The sequence below is a fragment of the Eublepharis macularius genome, chromosome 5, assembly GCF_028583425.1.
Source record: "Eublepharis macularius isolate TG4126 chromosome 5, MPM_Emac_v1.0, whole genome shotgun sequence".
In the NCBI taxonomy this organism is placed as follows: Eukaryota; Metazoa; Chordata; class Lepidosauria; order Squamata; family Eublepharidae; genus Eublepharis; species Eublepharis macularius.
The window spans coordinates 142836349-142858840 of NC_072794.1; the positions used below are offsets into that span (position 1 = coordinate 142836349).

At 44.2% G+C, this 22492-nt stretch overlaps 1 protein-coding gene across 1 annotated transcript in view; it reads left to right on the top strand.

Annotated features, from left to right (window-relative positions):
* SRC (SRC proto-oncogene, non-receptor tyrosine kinase) overlaps window positions 1-21889 on the top strand; it is a 123837-nt gene extending 101948 nt beyond the window's left edge. Inside the window, exons 6-13 of the mRNA XM_054979807.1 lie at window positions 1106-1209; window positions 5989-6138; window positions 7474-7629; window positions 8579-8758; window positions 9444-9520; window positions 11034-11187; window positions 12290-12421; window positions 14572-21889. Of these exons, the coding sequence (XP_054835782.1) occupies window positions 1106-1209; window positions 5989-6138; window positions 7474-7629; window positions 8579-8758; window positions 9444-9520; window positions 11034-11187; window positions 12290-12421; window positions 14572-14780 (1162 nt within the window). The 3' untranslated portion in view covers window positions 14781-21889. The remainder of the gene's footprint in view (window positions 1-1105; window positions 1210-5988; window positions 6139-7473; window positions 7630-8578; window positions 8759-9443; window positions 9521-11033; window positions 11188-12289; window positions 12422-14571) is intronic.
* Window positions 21890-22492: the final 603 nt, after the last annotated feature.

The window sequence follows — 22492 nt, forward strand, 5'->3', positions numbered from 1 at the left end:
GGAAATTAGGAGTCCAGCATCCCTTGGCAAGATTAGCTGCATTTGAGGTTTGCTTTCATTTGAGGATAAGTGATTGGGCAAATTATATATTGCTGTGGGAAGAACCCTGTTGGATGAAGGGTTTTTCTAGTCCAGAATCCTGTTTCCAGCAGAGGCTCAAAGCCCTCCTCTGCCCTGCCACCATTATTTCTTCTTTGCAACATCCATTCACAGGTTTGCAGCCTATATCCATGGAAGGATTCCTATTGAACTATCATGGCTAATAACCACTAATAAACCTATCCTCTGTGAAAGTGTCAAATCCTCCCCCCACCCTAACCAACAGCTATCACTATCTCTTGTGACAATGAACTCCATAAGTTATGTGATGTGGCACATGCTTTGTTTTGTCCAAATTGACAGACAAGTTGAGCAAGTTGTGTATTCATTCATGAATGCAAGTTGTGTATTATTTCAAGGTAGCTGGATAGTTAGTTCTCCTCTACGAATATTGTTATTTTTGGAGCCTAACAGCAACTGCTTACATTGTTTCAAGCCTTTTTGTCTCAGAGTACTAATGCTCAGAATTTCAGCTCCAACATTCAGGAAAGAAGCATGTCCGTACTGTCCTGATAGGGCAGTACCACCTCAGAAACACCTGAAAGATTGTATGTTTGACTGCTTCTCAACGTCAGAAGTTCCTTGCACATAGAAAGCTAACATATCAGGAAAGAAAAAAGGTTCCACCCTAGTCTTTCAAGGATATCGGGGAGCATATTATCCCCCATCTGCCTTGGGAGACCATACAATCCCATGCTTTCCCTCAATATATAAATCAGCTGTTTGTCTCCTAGTCTTACACTTGTGCATTGCAAATCTAAATTTTTCCGTTTGCAGCACAATTTCTTGATCTTTTGTACACCAGGCCAGTTAAGGATGCTGTTCCTCTCCACACACACAAAGGGGGAGGGCACTAGGGCTCAGCACTTGGAAAGCGAATGTGTGTGTGTGTGTGTGTGTGTTCCTTTTTTTTAAAAAAAAAGAAGCTAGCAGTAACCAAAGGTACTTGAGCAGGCTAACTCGATTATCAGGTCTCTCCTTGCTCATCTGTATTCTGCTATTGCAGGTGGTATTTTGGCAAAATAACCCGCCGAGAGTCTGAACGGCTCCTACTCAATCCTGAGAATCCCAGAGGGACCTTCTTGGCCAGGGAGAGCGAGACAACAAAAGGTAATGGGCATTTAGTGGAGGAAAATAAGTATCACTGGAAAGGGCATGGCCTATAAACTGGTATTTTGAGTCCATATTCTCTAAGCTTCTAGAAGTCTGTTCGCAAACTTCTGGAAGACGACAGAAGCTTTTCTGAATTGGAGATACACTTTACTTGTTTTTAGAGACTGTTGAAATAAGAATTATCCACCCTCAGAGGAGCCCATACCCTGTATATCTGAATGAATAACTGTTCTGAGTGTGCCTCCTGATTGGAAGAAAGCAAGACCAGAGTCATTAGCGCAAGCAGAGATGCCACTCTGTTGGGACTGACGAGGTGGTTCAAATGGACTTCAAGAAAAGCGAGAGACAATTGTGTGTGTGTAAATTGATGGTTAGCTGTCCTGCTTGGAGAGAAATGAGACCAGAACAGTAAATCATGTAGGGATGCAGCAGCCAACCTCCTCTGTGGGTGAGGGCTCATAGGAGGATCATAGTTAGTTAGGGATCCTTCTCCCACATCCAAAACAACTTGGAATAAGTTCACACGTTAGAAAGTGTTAGCTTAAAGCACCAGGTGGTGTCACCCTGAGCACCCATTTCAAGGTAGCAAAAAGCAAAAATCTATAGTCACTGAAACTGAATATTGTACATTATCAGGGTACTAAATTACAGCTGCCGTTCTTTTGCAAATAATGTGAAAACTCGCTTTAAATGCAGGTAGTGTGCTGCTAACTTTCCTGACTGAAGTCTTGGAGCTGGTGCAGTCTCTTTAGCTTCTTTTATTCAAGTTCAGTACCCTTAATGGCTCCTTTTTTAAAACAAAAGGCCCATGTGTCATTTTCATAATCTTCTCCTCATCCCTGTCTTATGCATGCATTTTATCAGCAGTCACTTAAACAGTCCCCCACCACCACCACCACCAATGTTTGAGCCAATTGGTGGAGATCTGGGTGGGATTTAAATAACTAATGTAAACACAGAGAGTCTCTGGTCTCGTGGCTGTCCTCTTTGCAAGAGAATGGTGCTGAAACTGGGTCACTGAGCTGGGAATAGCTGGGTAACCAATGGCAACAGGGAACTCTGCCATTCCTTCCTTTCTGTGCTGCCAGGGGTGGCTGTTGTTGCATTTACGGGAGCGGAGTTGTGGAGTTTTAGTGTGTGTAGCATTACGGGAGCTGGTTAGATGTAGGATTCCTTCAGCACACACATCTTTTAACAATAGAAGACTGCAAAGCGCAAGAGTTTAGCTGTGAATGTCCTCTGCCCACCCATTCCATATTCATACAGCGGGCTTGTCCAAAGTGGATATTGGCTACCACAATGAGCAGCCATCATATAGGAATAGGTCAAGTTGTTATTTGTACGTGCAGGGGGACTCTGCGACCAGGTTGAGCACAAGGCCATTTTTGCCGTGACAGATCGTCTTTATAGGACATGGTATCCCTCAAATATATTGAATTGAAAAATTCTTTCTGCTTTCCTCCCTGAAAATTCTCCCAAGTCATTTGATAAACCTTTGTGAGCAATTGGCCAAGGATGCATCATAGGATGAGTTTGCTTAAGAAATTTGTGGCACCTTCTATTTTTGATTACTTTCTCATTTTGTGTTTCTCTGTCGTGAAATGCTAAAAATCACAGGGATGGGTGGGCACTCTGTGGGTTTGCTTGTACACTAAGCTCTTTTCAGATACATTTACTTTTGGTACACCAATGACACATAATGGGAGTGTATGCTGCACATGATCCTCCCAATGCATGTGGTTGTGTGAATAGGGCAATGCGTGTATGTTTTCATGTGTATACAACTTCAGTACATGTGCCCTCAAAAATGCAGTGTTCTGTTCATGCATACTGAAGTTGGGAAATAATGTGTTGACCTATTCACACCAAATTGCAACCATGCTTATCGGGAGTATTGCAGGTACAGCACACTCCTGTTGTGCATGGTCGGTGTGCCAAAATCAAGTGCCTGAAAAGCTCACAATGCGTCATTTCAAATTTTCTAGTCCTTGAGACTGCATAGATGAGCAATCTCTGCTGGATTTCATGAACTGTGGGGCTATCTAAATAAGGACTTGGATCTTACAAACCATGGATAAAAGATGCTTGCAGTCACAGATCTTTCCCATCCATTTCCCTCTTTCCAACAGTAGTTTTCCGAGACCTCAAACACACTTATGGCTGGAGTTGCAGGAACCCCATGGAAAAAAATGCTACAGAGCACAGAGGTCCATGCAAAGAGGTGGAATTGGGCAGCATTACCCCATTTCCCTGTTGCACTGACGATGCTTCTGATATCAGCAGAAACTCCACTGGTGAAGAAGCAAGGAGAGACTGTGCTTCATAGACCTTGTTTCAGAGCAGCCCCCATCATGCCCCATCAGATCTTGTTTTGTTGCTCTTTAGCAGCAGCTTTCTGGAGCACTCACAGAAGGGCTCCTGGGGGAAGAGGTTGGTGGGAAAGATCCACATCTGCAGGTGCTACTCTGCTTGCCATTTGTAGGATCCAACCTGGAATCTCCAGTATTCAGAGATGGGCTTCAGTGCCCTGCTTAATGCAGAGTCCCTCTGCATCAGTAGCAGAAGTGAAACTCACAAAAGGTACACAAAATAAGAAACAAAATTGTAAAGGAGACCTAGCCCTGACTATGGTGCTTCAGTAGCCAGCCTTCTCTCTGTATGCAACATTTTGCTTGGTGATCAGTGGTGATGATGAGTGACTTTTATCGAGAGGACCTAATACAGTAAAAAGAATGTATCCCACTATTTGTGTCCTTTATGACTATGACAAAGAGAAAGGAATGTAATGATTCTTCTGAGAAAGAAAGCAGCAACCGACTTGAGTAGAAGACTTTTGATTGCCTAGGTTGAGTACTAGCAAGCATCCCTGTATGCCAGCATGGTTCTTAGCAGGCTTCAGGAGGAACTACACTACCCATAATGTAGGGTTGGCTTTCTCTAATCACCAAATTGGTCCCTTAGGTGGATCATTATTCTTCTGATACTGGGAGGCTCAAAAAGCGTGAGGTTCCTCCTTATTTTTCTCCGAGAAGTAGAGAAGTGGGGTATAAATTCAATGGATCTTAAGCAGCAAGTTGTGTCAACATCCCTGCTGCCTCCCTCTCACTGCAGCCTTGAAATCACACCTGGTGGTCTGCAACACAAGGGGGAATAGGCCAAAATCACCCTCCCCTCCCTAAAGCTGTTTCATAGAGCTGCTGCTACACTGGCTGAATATCCCCAATAGCATTCAGGTCTATTGTTATTGCCTGTTTTAAAATGCCATGGAAGTCCTTAATAATTTTCATAAGCCTGTTTTACTAATGTTTTCTAAAGCTTAACAAAGGTCCCCAAATCACTCCTCAACTTTAGGCACCAGTTTGACCAGGTCATTCATTGTGGCCAGTGTGCTGCTTCATAGCCCCTATTGTATTAGCGCATTTTCAATAGTTGCTTTATGGCAGCTTTACAGCAGTTTGCAGCAATGAGTCAGCAGGGACTGGCTGCTCTGCATTTCAGCCTGTTTGCTATGAGAGCCAGTTTGGTGTAGTGGTTAAGAGCGCGGGACTCTAATCTGGAGAACCGGGTTTGATTCCCCACTCCTCCACTTGAAGCCAGCTGGGTGACCTTGGGTCAGTCACAGCTTCTAGCTCTCTCAGCCCCACCCACCTCACAGGGTGTTTTGTTGTGCGGATAATAATGGCATCGTTTGTAAACCACTCTGAGTGGGTGTTAAGTCATCCTGAAGGGTGGTATATAAATCAAATGTTATTATGATAACCTTCCTGGCCGGACTCAGCAGGGTGTTCAGCCACAAATCAAGCCACACAAAAATTAGTGTTTTTCTTTACACATTTTGTACATTGTCTACATCTTGCTCAGAGTTTCTTTTGGTGAATAAGTATTTTTGTTCTTTGTTGCACTGTTCTCACAGCATAATAGGCAGCATGTGGGGAAACTGGAGACAGGAGTCAGGAGCTGTTTTGAAAAGCCTGTTCCAAACACCGAATTTCTTTGTTTTTGAAAAACCTGCCTAATAATCCCAGTTCCCATGTAATGTCCAAAAGCTGGCACTCGAGGCAAGTTAACAGCAATTCCTCCAATCTATATAATTGGAGCATTGCATTAGCAGTGAAGGAAGAAAATGTGTTTCCCTATAGATCTTCTGGCAGTCTGTTTTTTCCCCTGGAGGAGCTGCAGCAAAGGTCCTTCTATATCTGTTCTCTGTGTTAACCCACCACAAATTAGCTGCCGAGGTTTGACAGGTTCACAGTGGAGGCTGATCCAGCTACAGGCCATAATTAGACAGACCTGGCCTGGCTGTCGGCTTTTTTTATTCAAAGGTAATTCGCACTGCATGTCCCCCCCTCCCCAGTCTCTTGCCCTCTGTGAAATTGTCATCCTGCTGACTGCAGCCCTCTGTTATTGACGTGGCAGCAAGGCATTTGAGCACAAGAGATTTGCTAGAAAACGTTCAATATTTCCCAATTTTAAATTGCCACAAGGAAATGGATGCATTGATAGATCTTTATGTAGGGGCTTCCTCTCTGTTCTCCTGTCTTACAAGACTAGGCCAATAAAACCAGTAGTGTGTCCATACACTTTCCCCTTGGGCAGCTTTGTTCCTTGAACATCAAAATCTGACAATACTGTGAATGTTTTTTGAAATATTCTAAAGACTTAAAGAATGCATAGGTAGGCTATAGTTAGAAAGTCAGCCGTGTTAAATACTGCCCCTAAAGTCTCTCTTAGGCAGAAGAGTGTGCAAGCTAACCTGTGAGCATTGGTTCTTGGCAGGCGCCTACTGCCTTTCCGTCTCTGATTTCGACAACGCCAAGGGCCTCAACGTGAAACACTACAAGATCCGCAAGCTGGACAACGGTGGCTTTTATATCACCTCCCGCACGCAGTTCAGCAGCCTTCAGCAGCTGGTGGCTTATTATTCCAGTAAGTCTTGTGTCAGCAATGCCTTCTAATGGTGCAGGATGCTCCTTGGAATCCTTTGTCTCTGCTGAAAGTTCCTTAAGTTAAATGAACAAGGCTGGGCAGCTGAGCAGAGCATACAGGACCTGCCCCTAACTATGAACCCTCATCCAAACATAGGTACAGCCCATTATGTATTATGCATGTGCAAACTGAATGTGCAGAGGCTCTGTATCTGTGATCAGAAACATTGCATTTTGAACACTCCCAGCCACGGTGATGAAACATATGTACGTGCCATTTGTAGGCACTGGACAAATGCATGTAGGCAGGGTTGGGGCTTTTGTGCTCAGTTGTGAGCAAGAGGTATGGTGAGTGTGTTTCTATTCTTCCTCATCACATGTTGGGTGTGGAGTGCTAAAGGATATGGCAGATGTTGAATGCATGGCGTTAAGGTGGGCAACTATGAACTGATGCTGGTGTTACAGTCAGAAGAAGACATTGAGCTCTTCCTCATTGTGCTCATCGTCTATTGTGCTTTTTAAACTTTTCACATCTAAGCATGGAAAGATGCTAGAAGTAGTCATAGAGAAGAGTGCCCCTGAGTTTATGCACCATGTATTTCCTTTCCTGTTGAATAAGCACAACTTCTGGCTATTAAAGGTTAGTTGCCCAAGAAGACTAAGCACTGACACATTTCCTTTTGGAAATCACTGTTGTCCTCAAGTTCTTGTCTCCATAGCATCCTTAGGGTAAGAAACCCTTCTAAGAAAGTTGGTCCTAGGCATCTTATGAGGTGTTTCGATGTGTGTGCCCATTTAAGTACTTCCTTAATCGTCACAAATTCCCACTCAGCCTCTAATCTATTGGGTGACCAGTCTTCCAATCCTAACTTATCTCATGGAGTTTTTAGGATAAATGGGTACAATCGTTTCGCCAGTGAAAGAGGAAAGGGATATTTCTCGGTGGTAGATTATCTACTTTTCCTGCAGAAGATCCCAAGCTCAGTCCCTGACATATCCAGTTAAAGCAGTCAGGTTGTACGTGGCGTGGAAGATGTCTAGCCGAGACCGTGGAAAGCTGCTGCCAGTCAGAGTGGGCAATACCAACCCTGATAGGTCAGTGGTCTGACATAGTATCATGTGTTCATGTGGAACAAAGCCAGATAAGATATGCCACCTGGAGTTTCCTCAGTTAACCGGAGCCTCAAAATGTGATAGCATGGAGCTCTAGAACAAAGAGTCCTAAGTCAGACTGAAACAGAAGCTCCAGAGGGATTCAAGAAAGAAAGAAGGGGCTGGAAGTCTTCAGAAATATTCCACAAGAACTTACTCAGCTGTGCCCATTTCTCTTTCTCAGAGCATGCAGATGGACTGTGCCACCGTCTCACCAATGTCTGTCCAACCAGCAAGCCTCAGACGCAAGGCCTGGCAAAGGATGCCTGGGAAATCCCGCGAGAATCGCTGCGGTTAGAGGTGAAGCTTGGGCAAGGCTGTTTTGGAGAAGTGTGGATGGGTAAGAATTCCTAGCGGGTCCTTAGCCTCAGTTTCCCAAAGAGACGGTCCGACTTGATATTCAGCTTTTTTGCTTTTGACACTATAAATGTGTAGGTGTAACTTTACAATTCTAAATATGATTGAATTAGTATATATTATCCCTCCCCTCCTCCAAGAGATGAAGATGGTTTTTTCTCTTCCATTTTTTCCTTACAACATCCTTGTTTAGTTTAGTTTATTCGGTGTTTAACCCGCCCTCCCCACAAGTGGGCTCAGGACGGGGTACAACAGTCATAAAATACTATTACATAGCAGATTCTACAATAAAATTCAGCAATTAAAATTATATATATACAAAACCCTGATATAGGGTTCTACACATTCCTGCCTCCAGCATACAAAGAGGAGACAGACAGGCACACGAGCTGCGCTCCAATACCGGAGACCGGTGGGAGGCTCAATGATGGTCCTGACGCTTGTGAGGTAGGTTAGGGCGAGTGATAAAGTGTGATTGGTCCAAGGTCACCCAGTGAGTTTTATGCAGAGTGGGATTTGAACCAGGGCCTATCCCATCATAATCATACCATCTAACCACTACGCTACAACTGGCAGGTTTGCTCTGGAGAACTTGGCACTTCATTTACCAGGCATTTCAATCAAATTGAAGCATTGAGTTCTTCAGGCAGATCATATTGTTGCATGGATCTATATCATATATATTTGGTTGTAATTCTTACAACAGCCCTATGAGGTAGGCCAATATTATTGCAGACAAACTAGTACCAGCTTCCTGGCAGTTTAGTGATGAATGGGAAGTGTCTGAAGTTGTATTATAGCTATGCTCTAGGTTTGATGTTGAAAGTGTTTTCTGATTTGGAGAAGACTGTAGCTGTTTCCAAAGGGCCTGTGCACTCCATACTTCCAAGCAAAGAGGCTGCCTTGCTGATCTCCTTCTGTTTCTTCTCCAGGCACCTGGAATGGCACCACTCGGGTGGCTATCAAGACTCTGAAGCCCGGGACGATGTCTCCCGAAGCATTTCTGCAAGAGGCTCAGGTCATGAAGAAACTCCGCCATGAGAAGCTGGTGCAGCTGTATGCTGTGGTTTCAGAGGAGCCCATCTACATTGTAACGGAATACATGTGCAAAGGTGTGCAGTTGGGTGCTAACGGTCATGTGTGAGCCAAAGGGAATGAATCTGTTCTGTGCTACTCTCTTCCTCCTGAGCAAGCTGGGTGGGCTGGAAAGCATATTTCTCCCTTATGTTTTACCCTTTGAATAAAATTGGAATTAGCACCTCCACCACCACAACCAAGCTTGTCAGCTTTGTGTTACCTAAGGACCAATCCACACAACCAAGCTGATGCATCATAAATTCAGGTTGAGCGGATTCATGAAGTGTTGGGCAAATGCTGAAGAGGTCATGTGGCCGTTCTGGCTCATGGCCAAGTCAAAATTCAGCATCTAACATGCCACGCCAGTACTAACTTGCCCAAAGGTCTCTGGGACAGAGAACTACAGCCAAATCATGAAATTTGAGAACATCTGATGAAACATTTATAGTTTAAATGTTTTGCACACTTTTTAAAACAGCTTCTTGATCCAGTCCAAATGTTTTCTTGCATGTGAATTGTCCTCCCTTTCTGCCAAATTCTGTGGGATTAAAAGAGGAGCAAATTTCTGCAGAGACTCCTGCAAGTGTTTCTGTGATATTTAAGATCATCATGTTCACTCCACCTTTCTGTGTAAAACACCCAGGCCAGCTTGCAAGCCACTCCCAGTACAAAAAGAGTGAAACCACAAGATGAAAGGGGGCTTGTTTTCTTCTACCCTAGGGAGCCTCCTGGATTTCTTGAAAGGGGAGATGGGCAAGTATCTGAGGCTGCCCCAGCTGGTGGACATGGCAGCTCAGGTGAGTGTGACACACCAGGTGCTTTCAGAGCCAAGAGACACCTGCCACAGGAGTGCACAGTGGAGCTTTTGTGAGCTAACTTGCCAACCTTCTGGAGGTGCCTGGAGTTCTCCTGGAATTGCAGTTGATCTCCAGGTGACAGAAATCAGTTCCCCCAGAAGAAATGGCTGCTTTGGAGGGTGGATTCTGTTTGTGAGCTCTCTCCCCAGGCACCACTTCCAAATCTCCAGGAATTGCCCGAGCTAGAGCTGGCAACCTTATTGTGAGCTGATGTAACTTTGGCCTACAGACAGGGAAGTGCTGCTCTTCAAAAGAAACAGGTCTCCTTGTCATAAACCACAGAGAGGAAGCTACCCTAGAACCCATCTTCCCAACATGCTAGCATTCTGCGTTTGGGGAAGGCTCCTCCCCCTGTAGTAGAAATGTTCCAACATGCCATTCATAGTCAAAAGAAGCCTGGCTAGAAAAACTGCACCATGAGATTCTGCTGCAGGTACAGACTGACTCGGTTTGCCTTGCTTTGGAATTCTTTCAGTGCATGTTGTTCATGGGTGGTGGTTTGAACTAGCGTAAGGTCTCCTCAACAGAGTTCCTCTTGCTGACCTTCTGCCTTCCCCTCCCCCATGTTTTGAGTGTATTGAGTGGGGCAAAGGGCAAATCAACACCACTTAGGATGGCCAAGTTTGTGGAAGGTCTTCTGATGGCAATTCTCTCCCCTACCACTGCTCAGTGGCCCGTTGGGTCGGAAATGGGGAGGAGATGCAGCGCTGTCATTTCTGGCATAACCCAGAAGTGACATCATCATATATGGAGGACACACAAGCGTTCGCCTATAACTTTTTGTCTCCACCTTCACTGGTGACCTGCATCTGCCCTGGCTAGAATATAAGCTGTTTTGGCTAATCCTTTATGAGCAAATCCTGATAAGGCATAGTGATCGCTCTCATTAAAACCCAATATTCTTTCATCATATTATTGGTTTTATCTGTCTCAGTCCAAAGGTTCTCGGTGTAGCTCACAGTAAATCAGAATGCAATGAATGTTAAACCTAACCCCTAAAACTACAGCAGAAGCACTCCTAAAGCAGCATGAGCCAACTATGAGTAATTCAGGCTAAAGTTAAAACAAATCCCCCCGTATAAGACAGCAGAGCAATAAAATTAAAGTGGATGTAGAAAGCAGAGCAGAATTGAATAATAAAAAGGAAAGTATAAATTAACTGACTAGCAAAATTTATTTATTTTACAAAAATTATACCCCGTCTTTCTGCCCTCGAAAGGGCCACCAAGGCAGAGATGCAAAACAATAAAACAGATAGTAAACAGCAATTATAAAGTTAAGCCATTTACCAAGAAGCCCAGATGAACAAATAGACTTTTACCAAACTTTGCAAGCTTATAGGATCTGGCAACAGGCAAGCAGCTAGGGGAAATGGGATTCCTGAATGGTGTGCTGCCATCAAAAAGACCCAGCTTCTCAATGTTGTTTTGTGTGTTGGGATGGCTGGCTGTAGATTGCATCTGGCATGGCGTATGTGGAGAGGATGAACTACGTTCACCGAGATCTGCGAGCTGCAAACATCCTTGTGGGTGAAAACCTGGTGTGCAAGGTGGCTGACTTTGGACTGGCTCGACTGATTGAGGACAATGAATACACAGCTAGGCAAGGTATGGGTGGATCAAGCTTTCTTGCATTACTTATTTGGGGGAAACAACCCACTGCAAACACTTCTTCAGGAAGTCGGGTTGGGAATCAGCAATGCAGAGTGAAGCGGGAAATTTCTGTCAAGACAAACTGCAAAGCACTCTCATGTGCCTGTGAGCATTTCCCTCATGGCTGCAGATGCTGCAAGTATTTCAAGGTTTGACTGCTGTGCTGTTTCATTGCTTCTCTGCTTGCTTGGGCACAGAAGAAGACTTGGTTTTAGGTAGTGTCTATTTATTTACTTTACTTTTATTATACCCGGCCTTTCTTCCTGATGGAGACCCAAAGTGGCTTATATCATTTTTCTGCCCTCCATTTTATCCTGACACCAACCCTGAGAGGTAAGTTAGATAAGAGTGTGAGCGGCCAAAGGTCACCCAGCGAGCTTCCAAAGTAAAGTGGGGATTTTAATCTGGATCTCCCCGATTTTAGCCCGACAGTCTAACAACTATGGCTGCTTCCACACACATTGGAAAATCCACTCTCAGTACTCTTTAGTGAACATTTGGAACTGCTTTTCCATGTGTGGAACAAAAAATCCACTTCCAAAGGATTGCTGAAGTGCATTGAAAGTGCATTATTCAATGTGTGTGGAAATGGGCATTGCCACACTGGTTCCCTTAGTCAGTAACTTACTGACTAAGCAGTCTTTTTATGGCGGCTCAGAGTTCTCAGTTGGTAAAGCAGCATCCTATCTAGAATAATGCAAAAGCCAGAGTTGCCAAGTCCCCCCCCCTGCCACCTCAAAACAGGGGAGAGGTATTGGGGGGGGGGCAATGGGGCTACTGATACTTACCTGGATTGATTTTTACTGAATTGGCCCTGGCATGACCAGTTGCTTCCAGGTTGTGCTGGAAATGATGTCATCAGCTGGGCGGGCACACCTGTCTCTCCTCTGTCCCCCCCCTCCCAGCCAGGTGAGTGGCAGTGAGGGACAGCAGATGGGGGCTCGCAACTCTAGCAAAAGCTGTGGTAGATCTTGCTGTCATCTCTTTGGCGGCTTCAATTAAAGAATATGTAGGTGTTACCTTTGAGCCTGTGTATATTCTTGTCTGTCCTACAAAGGTGCTAAATTCCCCATTAAGTGGACTGCTCCTGAAGCTGCTCTGTATGGCCGGTTCACCATCAAGTCGGATGTGTGGTCCTTCGGCATATTGCTGACTGAATTAGCCACCAAGGGCCGAGTGCCGTATCCAGGTAAGTCTTCACTCTGTGGTCATCTTTTGTACGTTGTTTTTCAGTCGTGTCCAGGCTCTGAAAGTGTGGAACACTGACATTTGATCACTGTTTGTGCCATTGGCATCTCTGTGTGCTTAATGTTGCTGGCGGTTCTTTTGATTGTGTTTGGAAATTGGAGACTGCTTTTGTTTGGCAGATTGCCTATTCTTAAACTGTGCCAGCATGGTTGTACTTTCTGGTGTTTTACATATAATGTGATCAGCCCTAGGCATCTTTTTTTAGGGTGGAAGGGCAGAAAATAAAGGCTTCTAATTAATGACCAAAAATATTACATTGTGGGCTAGCTTGAGGACTCCCATAGTTCCCTAAAGACTTAAAACCCAGAATCTTCTTTGATCTTTCATTAATGGCCATGATGTGGACAAAAAGCAGATAAATGCTTTCTGATTTTTAGGTCATGTTCTTGTTTAATGAAAATGTTCCCCCTCGTGGAACATTTTATCACTACGAGTGAAGCTCAGCTGTGACTTCAAAATGGCTGTCCATTATTGCAATGCCCAGCCTGCTCATTTACCTCTGCGTCCCAAAATTATGAGCAAAACCAGAGCTTTCACAGATGCAAGATTGCCTTAGTAATGGGGCGGACTTAAGAGGAATAAGAATAGCATTGCCCATCCTCTGCATATCACTTATGAATGGGCAAGTGCAACAGATTATTTTTCCTGCCAACAGATGATATACATCTACACTGAGACCTTCCACACTAGTTTATTTTATTTTGCTTCATTTATACCCTGCCATTCTTACCCATGGGAAACCAAAGTGGCTTACGTCATTCTCCTGTCCTCTGTTTTTATCCTCATAACAACCCTGTGGGATCGGTTTGGCTAAGAGTGTATGACTAGCCCAAGGTCTCCCAGCAAGTTTCTATGGCAGAGTGGGGATTTGAACCTGGGTCTGTCAGATCCTAGTCTGACACTCTAACCATAACATGACTCTGGCTCAGCTGTGCCTCATATAGAGAAAGGACCTCCCCATAGTTTGATTACTGTAGCAGATATTCATCTACCTTCAGAGATTCAAACAGATGTGTTGCCTCTGAAAAATTGCTTTGCTCTCCCCATGGTCCAGTTCTACATCACATCAGTAAAGCGATGTGTATTCTAATTCTTGTGGGTGGTCACACAATAATAATAATAACAACAACAACAACATTCGATTTATAAACCGCCCTTCAGGACAACCTAATGCCCACTCAGAGTGGTTTACAAAGTATGTCATTATTATCCCCACAACGATAATCACCCTGTGAAGTGGGTGGGACTGAGAGAGCTCCTAGAAGCTGTGACTGACCCAAGGTCACCCAGCTAGCTTTAAGTGGAGGAGTGGGGAATCAAACCCGGTTCTCCAGATTAGAGTCCGGCGCTCTTAACCACTACACCAAACTGGCATGGTTTGTCATGCCAGCCTTTGTGGCCCTGATGGAGGAGTGGGGGCTACTGGCCATGTGATATGGACCATCAAATCACTGTGTGTTATAAACGTGGTATGGAACTGGGCCTTGAGAGGGAGTGGCTGTTGTTTCCTCACTAGTTATCACACCACAATGGGTGTGACAACTTCCCCAGAAAGTTTCTGGCTGTGTGTTTTGGCAGTGGAAAAACTTTGAAGAAAAAGAAAATGGGTCACATATTTTATACTGAATTTGATGAGAGCTTCTTAAACTGCTCTCTTGAATCACAAAAAGAAGCATACTGAATTAACTGGGGTTGAATTATTAGGTTGTATCCTACCACGCCTCTCAGCTAAATGTGGATTCTTCTTCTTACTTTGCTTCTGTATATTTTGACTGAACGATGACTGAGCCTAGACTCTAACAGGAGTTTACTGAGATATATATCACATATGCTTTACCAGTAATAATAATAATAACATTCAATGTATATACCGCCCTTCAGGACAATTTTATGCCCACTCAGAGTGGTTTACAAAGTATGCCATTATTATCTCCACAATAAAACACCCTGTGAGGTGAGTGGGGCTGAGAGAGCTCCAGAGAGCTGTGACTAGCCCAAGGTCACCCAGTACTGGTGACTGATCTCTCTCTCTCTCTCTCTCTCTCTCTCTCTCTCTCTCTCTCTCTCTCTCTTTCTTCGTGAAAACAATAGGCATGGTGAACCGAGAAGTGCTAGACCAAGTGGAGCGTGGCTATCGAATGCCCTGCCCTCCAGAATGCCCAGAGTCTTTGCATGACCTGATGTGCCAGTGCTGGAGAAAGGATCCGGAGGAAAGGCCTACGTTTGAATACCTACAGGCTTTCTTGGAGGACTACTTCACATCCACAGAGCCTCAATACCAGCCAGGCGAGAACTTATAGATCTAGGAGTGGAATGTGCTGCCAAAGACTTTATGCTGCTGCTTGGGCCATCTGCGTTTCATGAGAGACTTTGAGTCAGCATCCTGGGAAGCCTCCAGAGCACCTGCCAGGCTGGGCTGTGTACTCATTTTGGGGGGGGGGTGCGGATTTGCCCTTCCTTTTGAAGATGGTACTAGGCCCTTTGTTAATTGAGGACAGCCATGGGTGCTGTATTTGTTTAGAAAAGGCCGGATAGATCATGGATTAACCAAGTGTCACAGTTTTCGTTCTTGATGTGGAATTGGCTGTGGTGCAGCAGACAGGGTTTTAGATGAAGAAAAAAGTCCTTCCAGGAGTGACGTAAAGGGCACACAGCAGTTATGAAGCCAAGTGAAAACCAGGGATCCTGTTCCACTGGGCCATCTGCCTTCTGGAGTTTGTCCTCGCTCCAAAACTGCTCTTAGGAACAATCAGAAGGAATGACGGCGCTGCCTCCGACAGTGATAAAGGCTGCTTTGCAGTCTCTGTGTCTTCTGAGCTCTTGGCTCATCTATGATTGACTGGAGTGGTCATGTGATAGAATGATGCCTTTTGGATTTATATGGCTTCCGTTCTCTTTTCTTTCTAAACCAGCACAATTCTTCCTCACCCTTTTTCATATCCAGATCCCACTGCCCAGAACCAAGATCGACGGCTTCACTCCAGGGAAAGTTGTACCCTACTTGTGTTCTGGACACTTGATCTTTCCATGTACTTGTGATGCTCTCTTCTGTGCCACTGATAAGGCAGCTGTGCCACTAACAGCCTAGTGCTGTCCCCTTGGCTTGGGCAAAGTTGCAGATCTTAGACGTGTATGAAGTTGTGTTGGATGTGCTGGGCTACTCTGGGGGACTTGCAGGATTTGGGTTGGGTACCTCTCTGCCCTCTGCAGAGTTATTGAAGGATGAAATGAAATTTTGGGTGGGTCCCACGTGACCTGTCCAAGGTTTTGATTTTTGAAGCTTGTGGTTCTAGTATTGATGTATGCATTTTTCAGGGTGATGTTTAGAACGTGGACTGCAGGCTTGTCTTCCAGTCTAGTCTTTCAACCCAATAAAGAGAGCCTGTTATTACCAGTATTTTTAGACCTGCAACTGGATCCCCAGTCCCTCTTCCCTCACTCATTCCATGCTGCCAGTCCCTTAAGGGCCTTTGTAGCTCATCTCCCTCCCAGGTAATCCTCGTCTTCCACATAACCTTTGAAGAATCCATCAAGCCCTCCGATCCTTTTCCTCCCACGCGATTGCATCTCATTCGTCACCCAGTCTGAAGCTCCTTAGTGCCTCTGAAGCATAAGACTGCGGCTGGGCAAACCTCAGCTGAACGAGTAGTTCTGCAGGCCTGCGTCAATGTAGGATGTAATTCTGGTCAAGCAGGGTAAAGAGACCTTGCAGGGTCTTCTTGTCTTAGCCATAAAATAATGCATCCTTAGATGATTCTCTGCTTGGATTCTCTGCTGTTTTGCAGCCCCCGATCTCCTACCCACCCACCCCCCAACTAAAGTTTGTGATTGTGCTGCGGGGGATTCTAGCAAAGTCAAATTAGCAAAGTCCATAGAGCTCTCCAAAGCCTGGGTCTCTCTTGCAGCCCTCTACCTGCTTCTCCAGGTGTCTGCCATCCTGGGGGAGGGGTGAGTTTGCTAGCAGCAATTTCTGATCAAAGGTTTAATCCAGTCTCCTGACCTAGTAAGCACATTTCAGAGCTTGCAAGCTCCTTGCACTGAGTAATCCTTGAAGAAATCAAACGCTCTCTCTTTTTTAAAAAACTTGGTGTCTAGTCCCCATTGTCTAGTGGATGTAAATCATAGCAAATGTTGATTGATGTTTCACTGGTGAAAGCGGGGAGGGTGTGTGTGAAGAAAGTGTTTCACAAGTTTAGACTAAGAACCAGACTACACATTTATGCACAGCTGCAAACATCTTCTGTTGGAAACTCTTTCTCCAAAAGCAACTCCAAAACTCCAAACTCCAAAAGCAACCTCTGTTTCAGGAGAAGAACCGGGGGAGTTGGTGGGAGATGGTATGCTGAACATTGTCCCTTCTGGATGATTTTTTCACTCAAAATTGTCCTCCCAAGTTGCTTTTCAGCCCACAGGAAGAAGGGCGGGGGGGGGAAAGGTTACGTGTACCTGTATCTAAAGTATCTGATTTTGAGTGGAAAGAAAGCCAGAAGAGATCACCCCCATCCTTCTTTTTTGTTTGTGTTTCCTGAAAAGTCATATGCAGTTAAAGGTAACGTGCAGCTTGGTCCTAAAAGTCCTCATGAACTGGCCAGAGCATTCTGTGTGCCCTTTCTCTTTCAGTCACTTGTTTTCCTTGAATTCCGCAGGAAGGAACTTTGCATGCCAGAATCTATCCTGCTGTGTCAGAAGCTGTTCAAATAGCTGCTGGCATTTGAGCAGCTGCCTGAGCATAGTTTCAAGCTTGTGCATACACAACAGAAACCAACCTTGGCCATCTTAGCCCTGTGTGAAAAAGCAACTAGAAGCCACAACTGGCCTGTTTCATTAAAATCTGTAATGCATTGGTTGTGTATTAAATGCCCCCAAACCGTCTCCTTTGGCAGGAAAAAGGCAGTAAAACTGTGGCAGAATAGAGATTCGGGTACCAGCTTCTGGACCCGTTGGCAATTGGTGCAGCAGCGACCCAGCTCACTGACCCCTCATCTAGACAGACGAGCAAAATGTAAACTGCAGTTCGCTGGCCTGTTAGATGACAGTCTCTAAGCCAAGGAATCTGTACCCTGAGGGCAGATGGACAGATGGAGGGATGGTATGTGGCACGCTAGGAGAGACCTGAGATGCACCCCAGGAGCTGGCATGAGAATTCAGACTGTCAGCCATGTTGTTTTATTATCTAGGACAGCTCGGCACACAGAAGATTTGCATCCCAGATTCATAATCCGTGAACAGGCCTCAACATGATTGAAAAGGCAGCCTTTCAAGAGCATGTGTGTGCCCCTTAGGTGAGACTGAAGGAGTGTTTTAAAATCAATACAGTTGCTGCCGCATCTTGGGCAGAAAGATTCTCAGTAAAATAAGATGTGGACTGCTGGAATAACCCTCTGTCTCTTCTTCCTCAAGGTGAAGCGTTTCTCCCACACGCACGCATGCCACATTCTGTTTCTGTTATCTGTGTTTTGACATTCCAGGGTTATCACCAAAAATACATATGGGACCACTCTGACCTATAACCAGCATCGAGTTCGGTCTGGACTTAACTATCCTCACATATTCCACTAGAAACAAAAAAAACAAGAACAGTTTTACACATGTATTGTTTGTATTACAGTGGCCCTGATACAGAGAAGGTTAGCTGTGGAGTGCCAATCCCTTGTAGAGTGACTCCAGTCTAAGGCAATTGAACGCAATGGATTTAGGGTAACTCAACACAGGTTTTCTCTGTCAATCTTGTTGATATTCAGCTGAAATCCTTGGAAATCTATGAGGTTTAGGCATGATGACACAACTAAGTTACTCTGGATCTGGCTAGTGGTTCCAGCCAGGGTTCCTACGCCTACAGTCCAAGGAAGAACCGAATGCCTCAAAGAATAAGGTAGATTCTGGTGGTCTTTAGAAGGGCATCGTGTCAGACTTGCGTCGCTGTGTGATGAAATACCAGTAAAAGGAATGTAGCAGTTTCTCTGAAGTGGCCTGCTGCTTCCTACAAATAGAAAAAAAGAAAAGGAAGCATTATCGAGCTCTGTGTGAAAAACGAAACTCCCAAGCAGAATCAGAAGCCAGACCGTATGGCAATGGATATACCTTTGTTGTGACAGTTACTGCCAGCATGGTTACAGAACTCCCCCTTCCGCAGCTCACCTGTTCCTTTTGTTAGGAGAAGTTGCTACCAGCTGTAAAATAGCCCTTCTTTCTGTACATAGGCTTTGAGGTCACCCGAGCTGGTGGCTTTGGATGTTGACTTAAGTGCATGTGATTCTTTAAGGTAATGAGAATGTTTGTTGCAATTGTACGTAGCTGGAATTCATTGTTGTTGGCTTGCAGGGCTTTGGTTGCTGCCGTCACTTAGCTCTCCCTCTTTCTCTCTCATGTCTATCTTTTGGATGTTCTATGTGCCAAAACCCCTCCCAAGAGCAGAATCTTTTAAAATTATATGATGAACAGTGCCACCCTAAGCAGAGGTACATCCTTCAATTTATGTTGAGATTAGGGTGTTCTTTGCAAGAGTTTATTTGCTGTGTACAGGCAGGGGTCTTGTTGCTTTTTGGAGCCATTTCTTGTGTGCAAACCAAATGTACTCAACCACAGCCTGTTGCAACAAGGAAGGTGTGTGGTTCTTGAGGGGGATGAATTATAACCTCTGTTGATGTTCCAGTTAGTGCTGGAAGATTGTTCAGCTTAATAAAGAGTGATGCCAGAGGAAGCACAACGGTTGAGGCATCACAAATGGCTTGAAGTAGCAAGATTCCAAATGGCATGAAGATTCCATGTGCTTCCCTTCCACTTTGTCCTGGAACCTCACTGAATGGCAAGGGATGGGGCCTGGATCCTGCTCCATATTTTGCACAGGCTTCTTCCCCATGTGGTCCTCTTGATTCTAGTTTCAATGACAGATCCTCAATATCCTTTTAAGGTAACTGAGCCAAACATCTTTCTTATACCAGGTCAGGGGGCATACATTAGAACCATATGACATTCAGTGCCTCACCGCAATAGTCTGAAAAGCCAGCAACAGGGTCTGATGCATGGAACAACAGGAGGGCTCCATAGCTTTACCTTTGATTGATAGTTTTGTCTCATGCCAAACTCCACCTCCTGCAGAATTTTTGATAAGCATTCCTAATTTCACTAGGAACAGGGTCTGGCCTCCTTTTTCCAGTATGCCAAGGTCTGAGGCTTGGTAAGAGGTAGTCGGAAAGTCGCTCACTCCTGCCTTTCTTTATCTTTTCTGTGTTGCTCGTTCATAATATGCCTTACATGCTTCTTCCCAGGTGTCCCATGAGACTCAGTGCTGACTTTGTTAAAAATCCATTTTCTCTTAATTCAAGTTCTAGGCCCTTTTGGAAACCAGAGTGTTCATATGGGACACTCTCGAACAATTGGTTATATCTGGGAATTCAGGAGAGACTGTGCCTTCCCAGACCTTTCTTTTCCAAGGTGAGCATCCCAGTGCTGGCGCCTCTTCTCTCACTGCTGAGAGGGATGCTGAGGCCAGCATGACTTTCTTCTTCACAGCTGTTTTTCAGTATCCCATTATATATACCAGTATCCATCCAATGCTTCCAGGCTCTTCCCAAGGTAATTTGTAATTACCCCACATAGGTGAGGGCTTTTCTTTCGTATGTTCTTTTGAATGAAACACGTCTCTATCTACAGTTCCTTTCACTTACTGCTTCTCAGTAATTCCCAGTTCTCATTGAGCTGGAAAGTGATGCCTGGACTGTACCACTTCACTTCAGACCATAAAGGGAGCCTTATGTGACTAAATGCTGCTCCTTATCACCCCCCCCACACACACACACACAAGCCTTGCATGCAGAAAATGAGCATTTTTTATTTATTTTGGTAAGTACTGAGGAGCATGCATTTACCTGAGCAGACTTGCAGTCTGAAATGGTACAATCCAAACATGAGTTTTATTACCTTAATGTGGTCTTAACTAGACCTGGTAAGGACATATCCAAGAAAGCTCCTTTTAAATGGAGATAGCAGTGGGAGGGGGAGGGCTTGTTTGGATTAGGGTTCTGGTTTGGAGGGAAGAGTACGGTAGCTTTAATCTTTTCCCTTTGTGCAATTTCCATGATCTGGATCTCTCCCAGACTTACTGGGGTTGATATTTGTCCTATTGAGAAAAAATAAAGGTTCCCTGCTGTCAAATAGCAGCCCTGGCTGGGAGATTGTGGAAATGGCCCAGGTGAAAGAATGTATGCCCTGCTACTATTTGTAGTTTTTAAAAATGCAGATGTATGAACAAACCTCCCAGTCATGACTAGTTAAACTTCGAGAATTAGGTCCAAAAATCCATTCTCTGATGAAGCCTGACTGAGCTGCTTCTCTTTCTGTATCTTCCTCCCCATACCTTTCTCACAATATTGCTGTATTTTTTTAAAAGCCACCTTCATTTGTGGACAGGGACTGGTATTTTTTCCCCATGTCTCTTGGGATTTTTCTGCATAATCTGGTAGACTTGTGACAGAGAACAACCCTTCTCTATGGAGATGCCACTCCTTGTTGAATCCGATTGAGAGAAAAGTACCTTTCAGAAAAGGGGAAGGGGGGGGGGGGTGTCAGTGTCTCGTGCCAATGATTATATTTTTTGGGATGTCTGCCTCTGAAAAAACAGCTTCTTGACAAATACAAAGTGGACCATGTACCAAACTAGGGGAGAAGCTTCATCGTGGGAGCGAAACCAGATATCTGTGTCTCTCTGTGTGTGTGTGTGTATATAAATATATATATATTAATGTATAAAGATTTTTTCAAGTATGTACATTTGTTTTTGTTCTTTTTTTAAAAAAAAAATCAAGGCAAATAGATCAGTTTTAAAAACCACTGGCTTCTCTTTCTGGTTTTGGTATAGCAATAATGACAATGGACGTTAATTTAAACAAACAGTATATTTCGTCTTGGTTTTTCTTCTATGTCAAGGGAAAATGTTTGAAAGAAGAATGCATCCAAGGCTCCTTTTTGCAAACCCCTGCCCTGTTTGTGCATGATGCAGGCTTCTGGGACGGAAGGAAGGATGCTCATGCAAGCAGCCAGTAAGGGCTAGAGGCAGATCTTTGCAACGCATGTGTGACCTGGAAGGAGCCCTGGCTGCCGCCTTCCTTATTCCCTCTTCTCTTTTCATTTGAAAAGTCCACAGTAGAGAACTCTCTTCAGCTAGAGAGTTCCAGTGAGCTTCTGCCATTGCTTGAATGACGTTTGAACAATTCCGTACAAGGAATTTATTTTATTATTGTAATTTTTTTAAAGAAACCACATTTTGTAAAGTCTCCAGATAACTATGCAGAGAATGTGCTGATCTCTCTCTCTTTCTCTCTCTCTCTCTCTCTCTCTCCCCCTTACCTTTTTAGTGTTTAAAATCTTAACACCCCTTTTTTTGAAAAATAAAACCTTTTTGGAAAATTAAAATTCCTAAATGTATGGAAGTGAAAGCTTTCTTGTAAGTCAATAGTGTGTGTGATTTTATTTATTTTCGGCTGATTGGTTAGGAACAAACACATGTCCCATATGTGAATGAATAAATGAAAAGACTCTTAGAAGGAAAGAAAGAGTGGATTCATCCAAATTAACAAACACCGTCTATAATCATTTGGCAATATATATGTGTGTGGTATCCCCCCCCCCACCCGCCACCCCCCACTCATGCCTCAAAATGCAAAAGATTTTTTAAAAAATCAAGAGCATCTATATTGTTATAAACAATTAAACAGGCTTATGTTACTTGTGCATTGTTTCCAACTGTTCTAAGTTCTTCAAATAAATTATGTTTATAATACTTTTGTTCAACCCTTCAAGGTAGGCTAGTATTATTCCGATATATTAGGTGTCAGAAATGAGTCATAGCAAGGCCTTCCTGACATGTACCTAAATGTTTTTATCCACTGCAGCATTGGCTTTCATGACCAAAGCACAAACATTCATTCATTCATTTACTTTCCGCCTTTCTCACTGAGACTCAAGGTGGATTACATAGTATGGGATTAGTACAATCAGTGGCAAGGACAAAGGC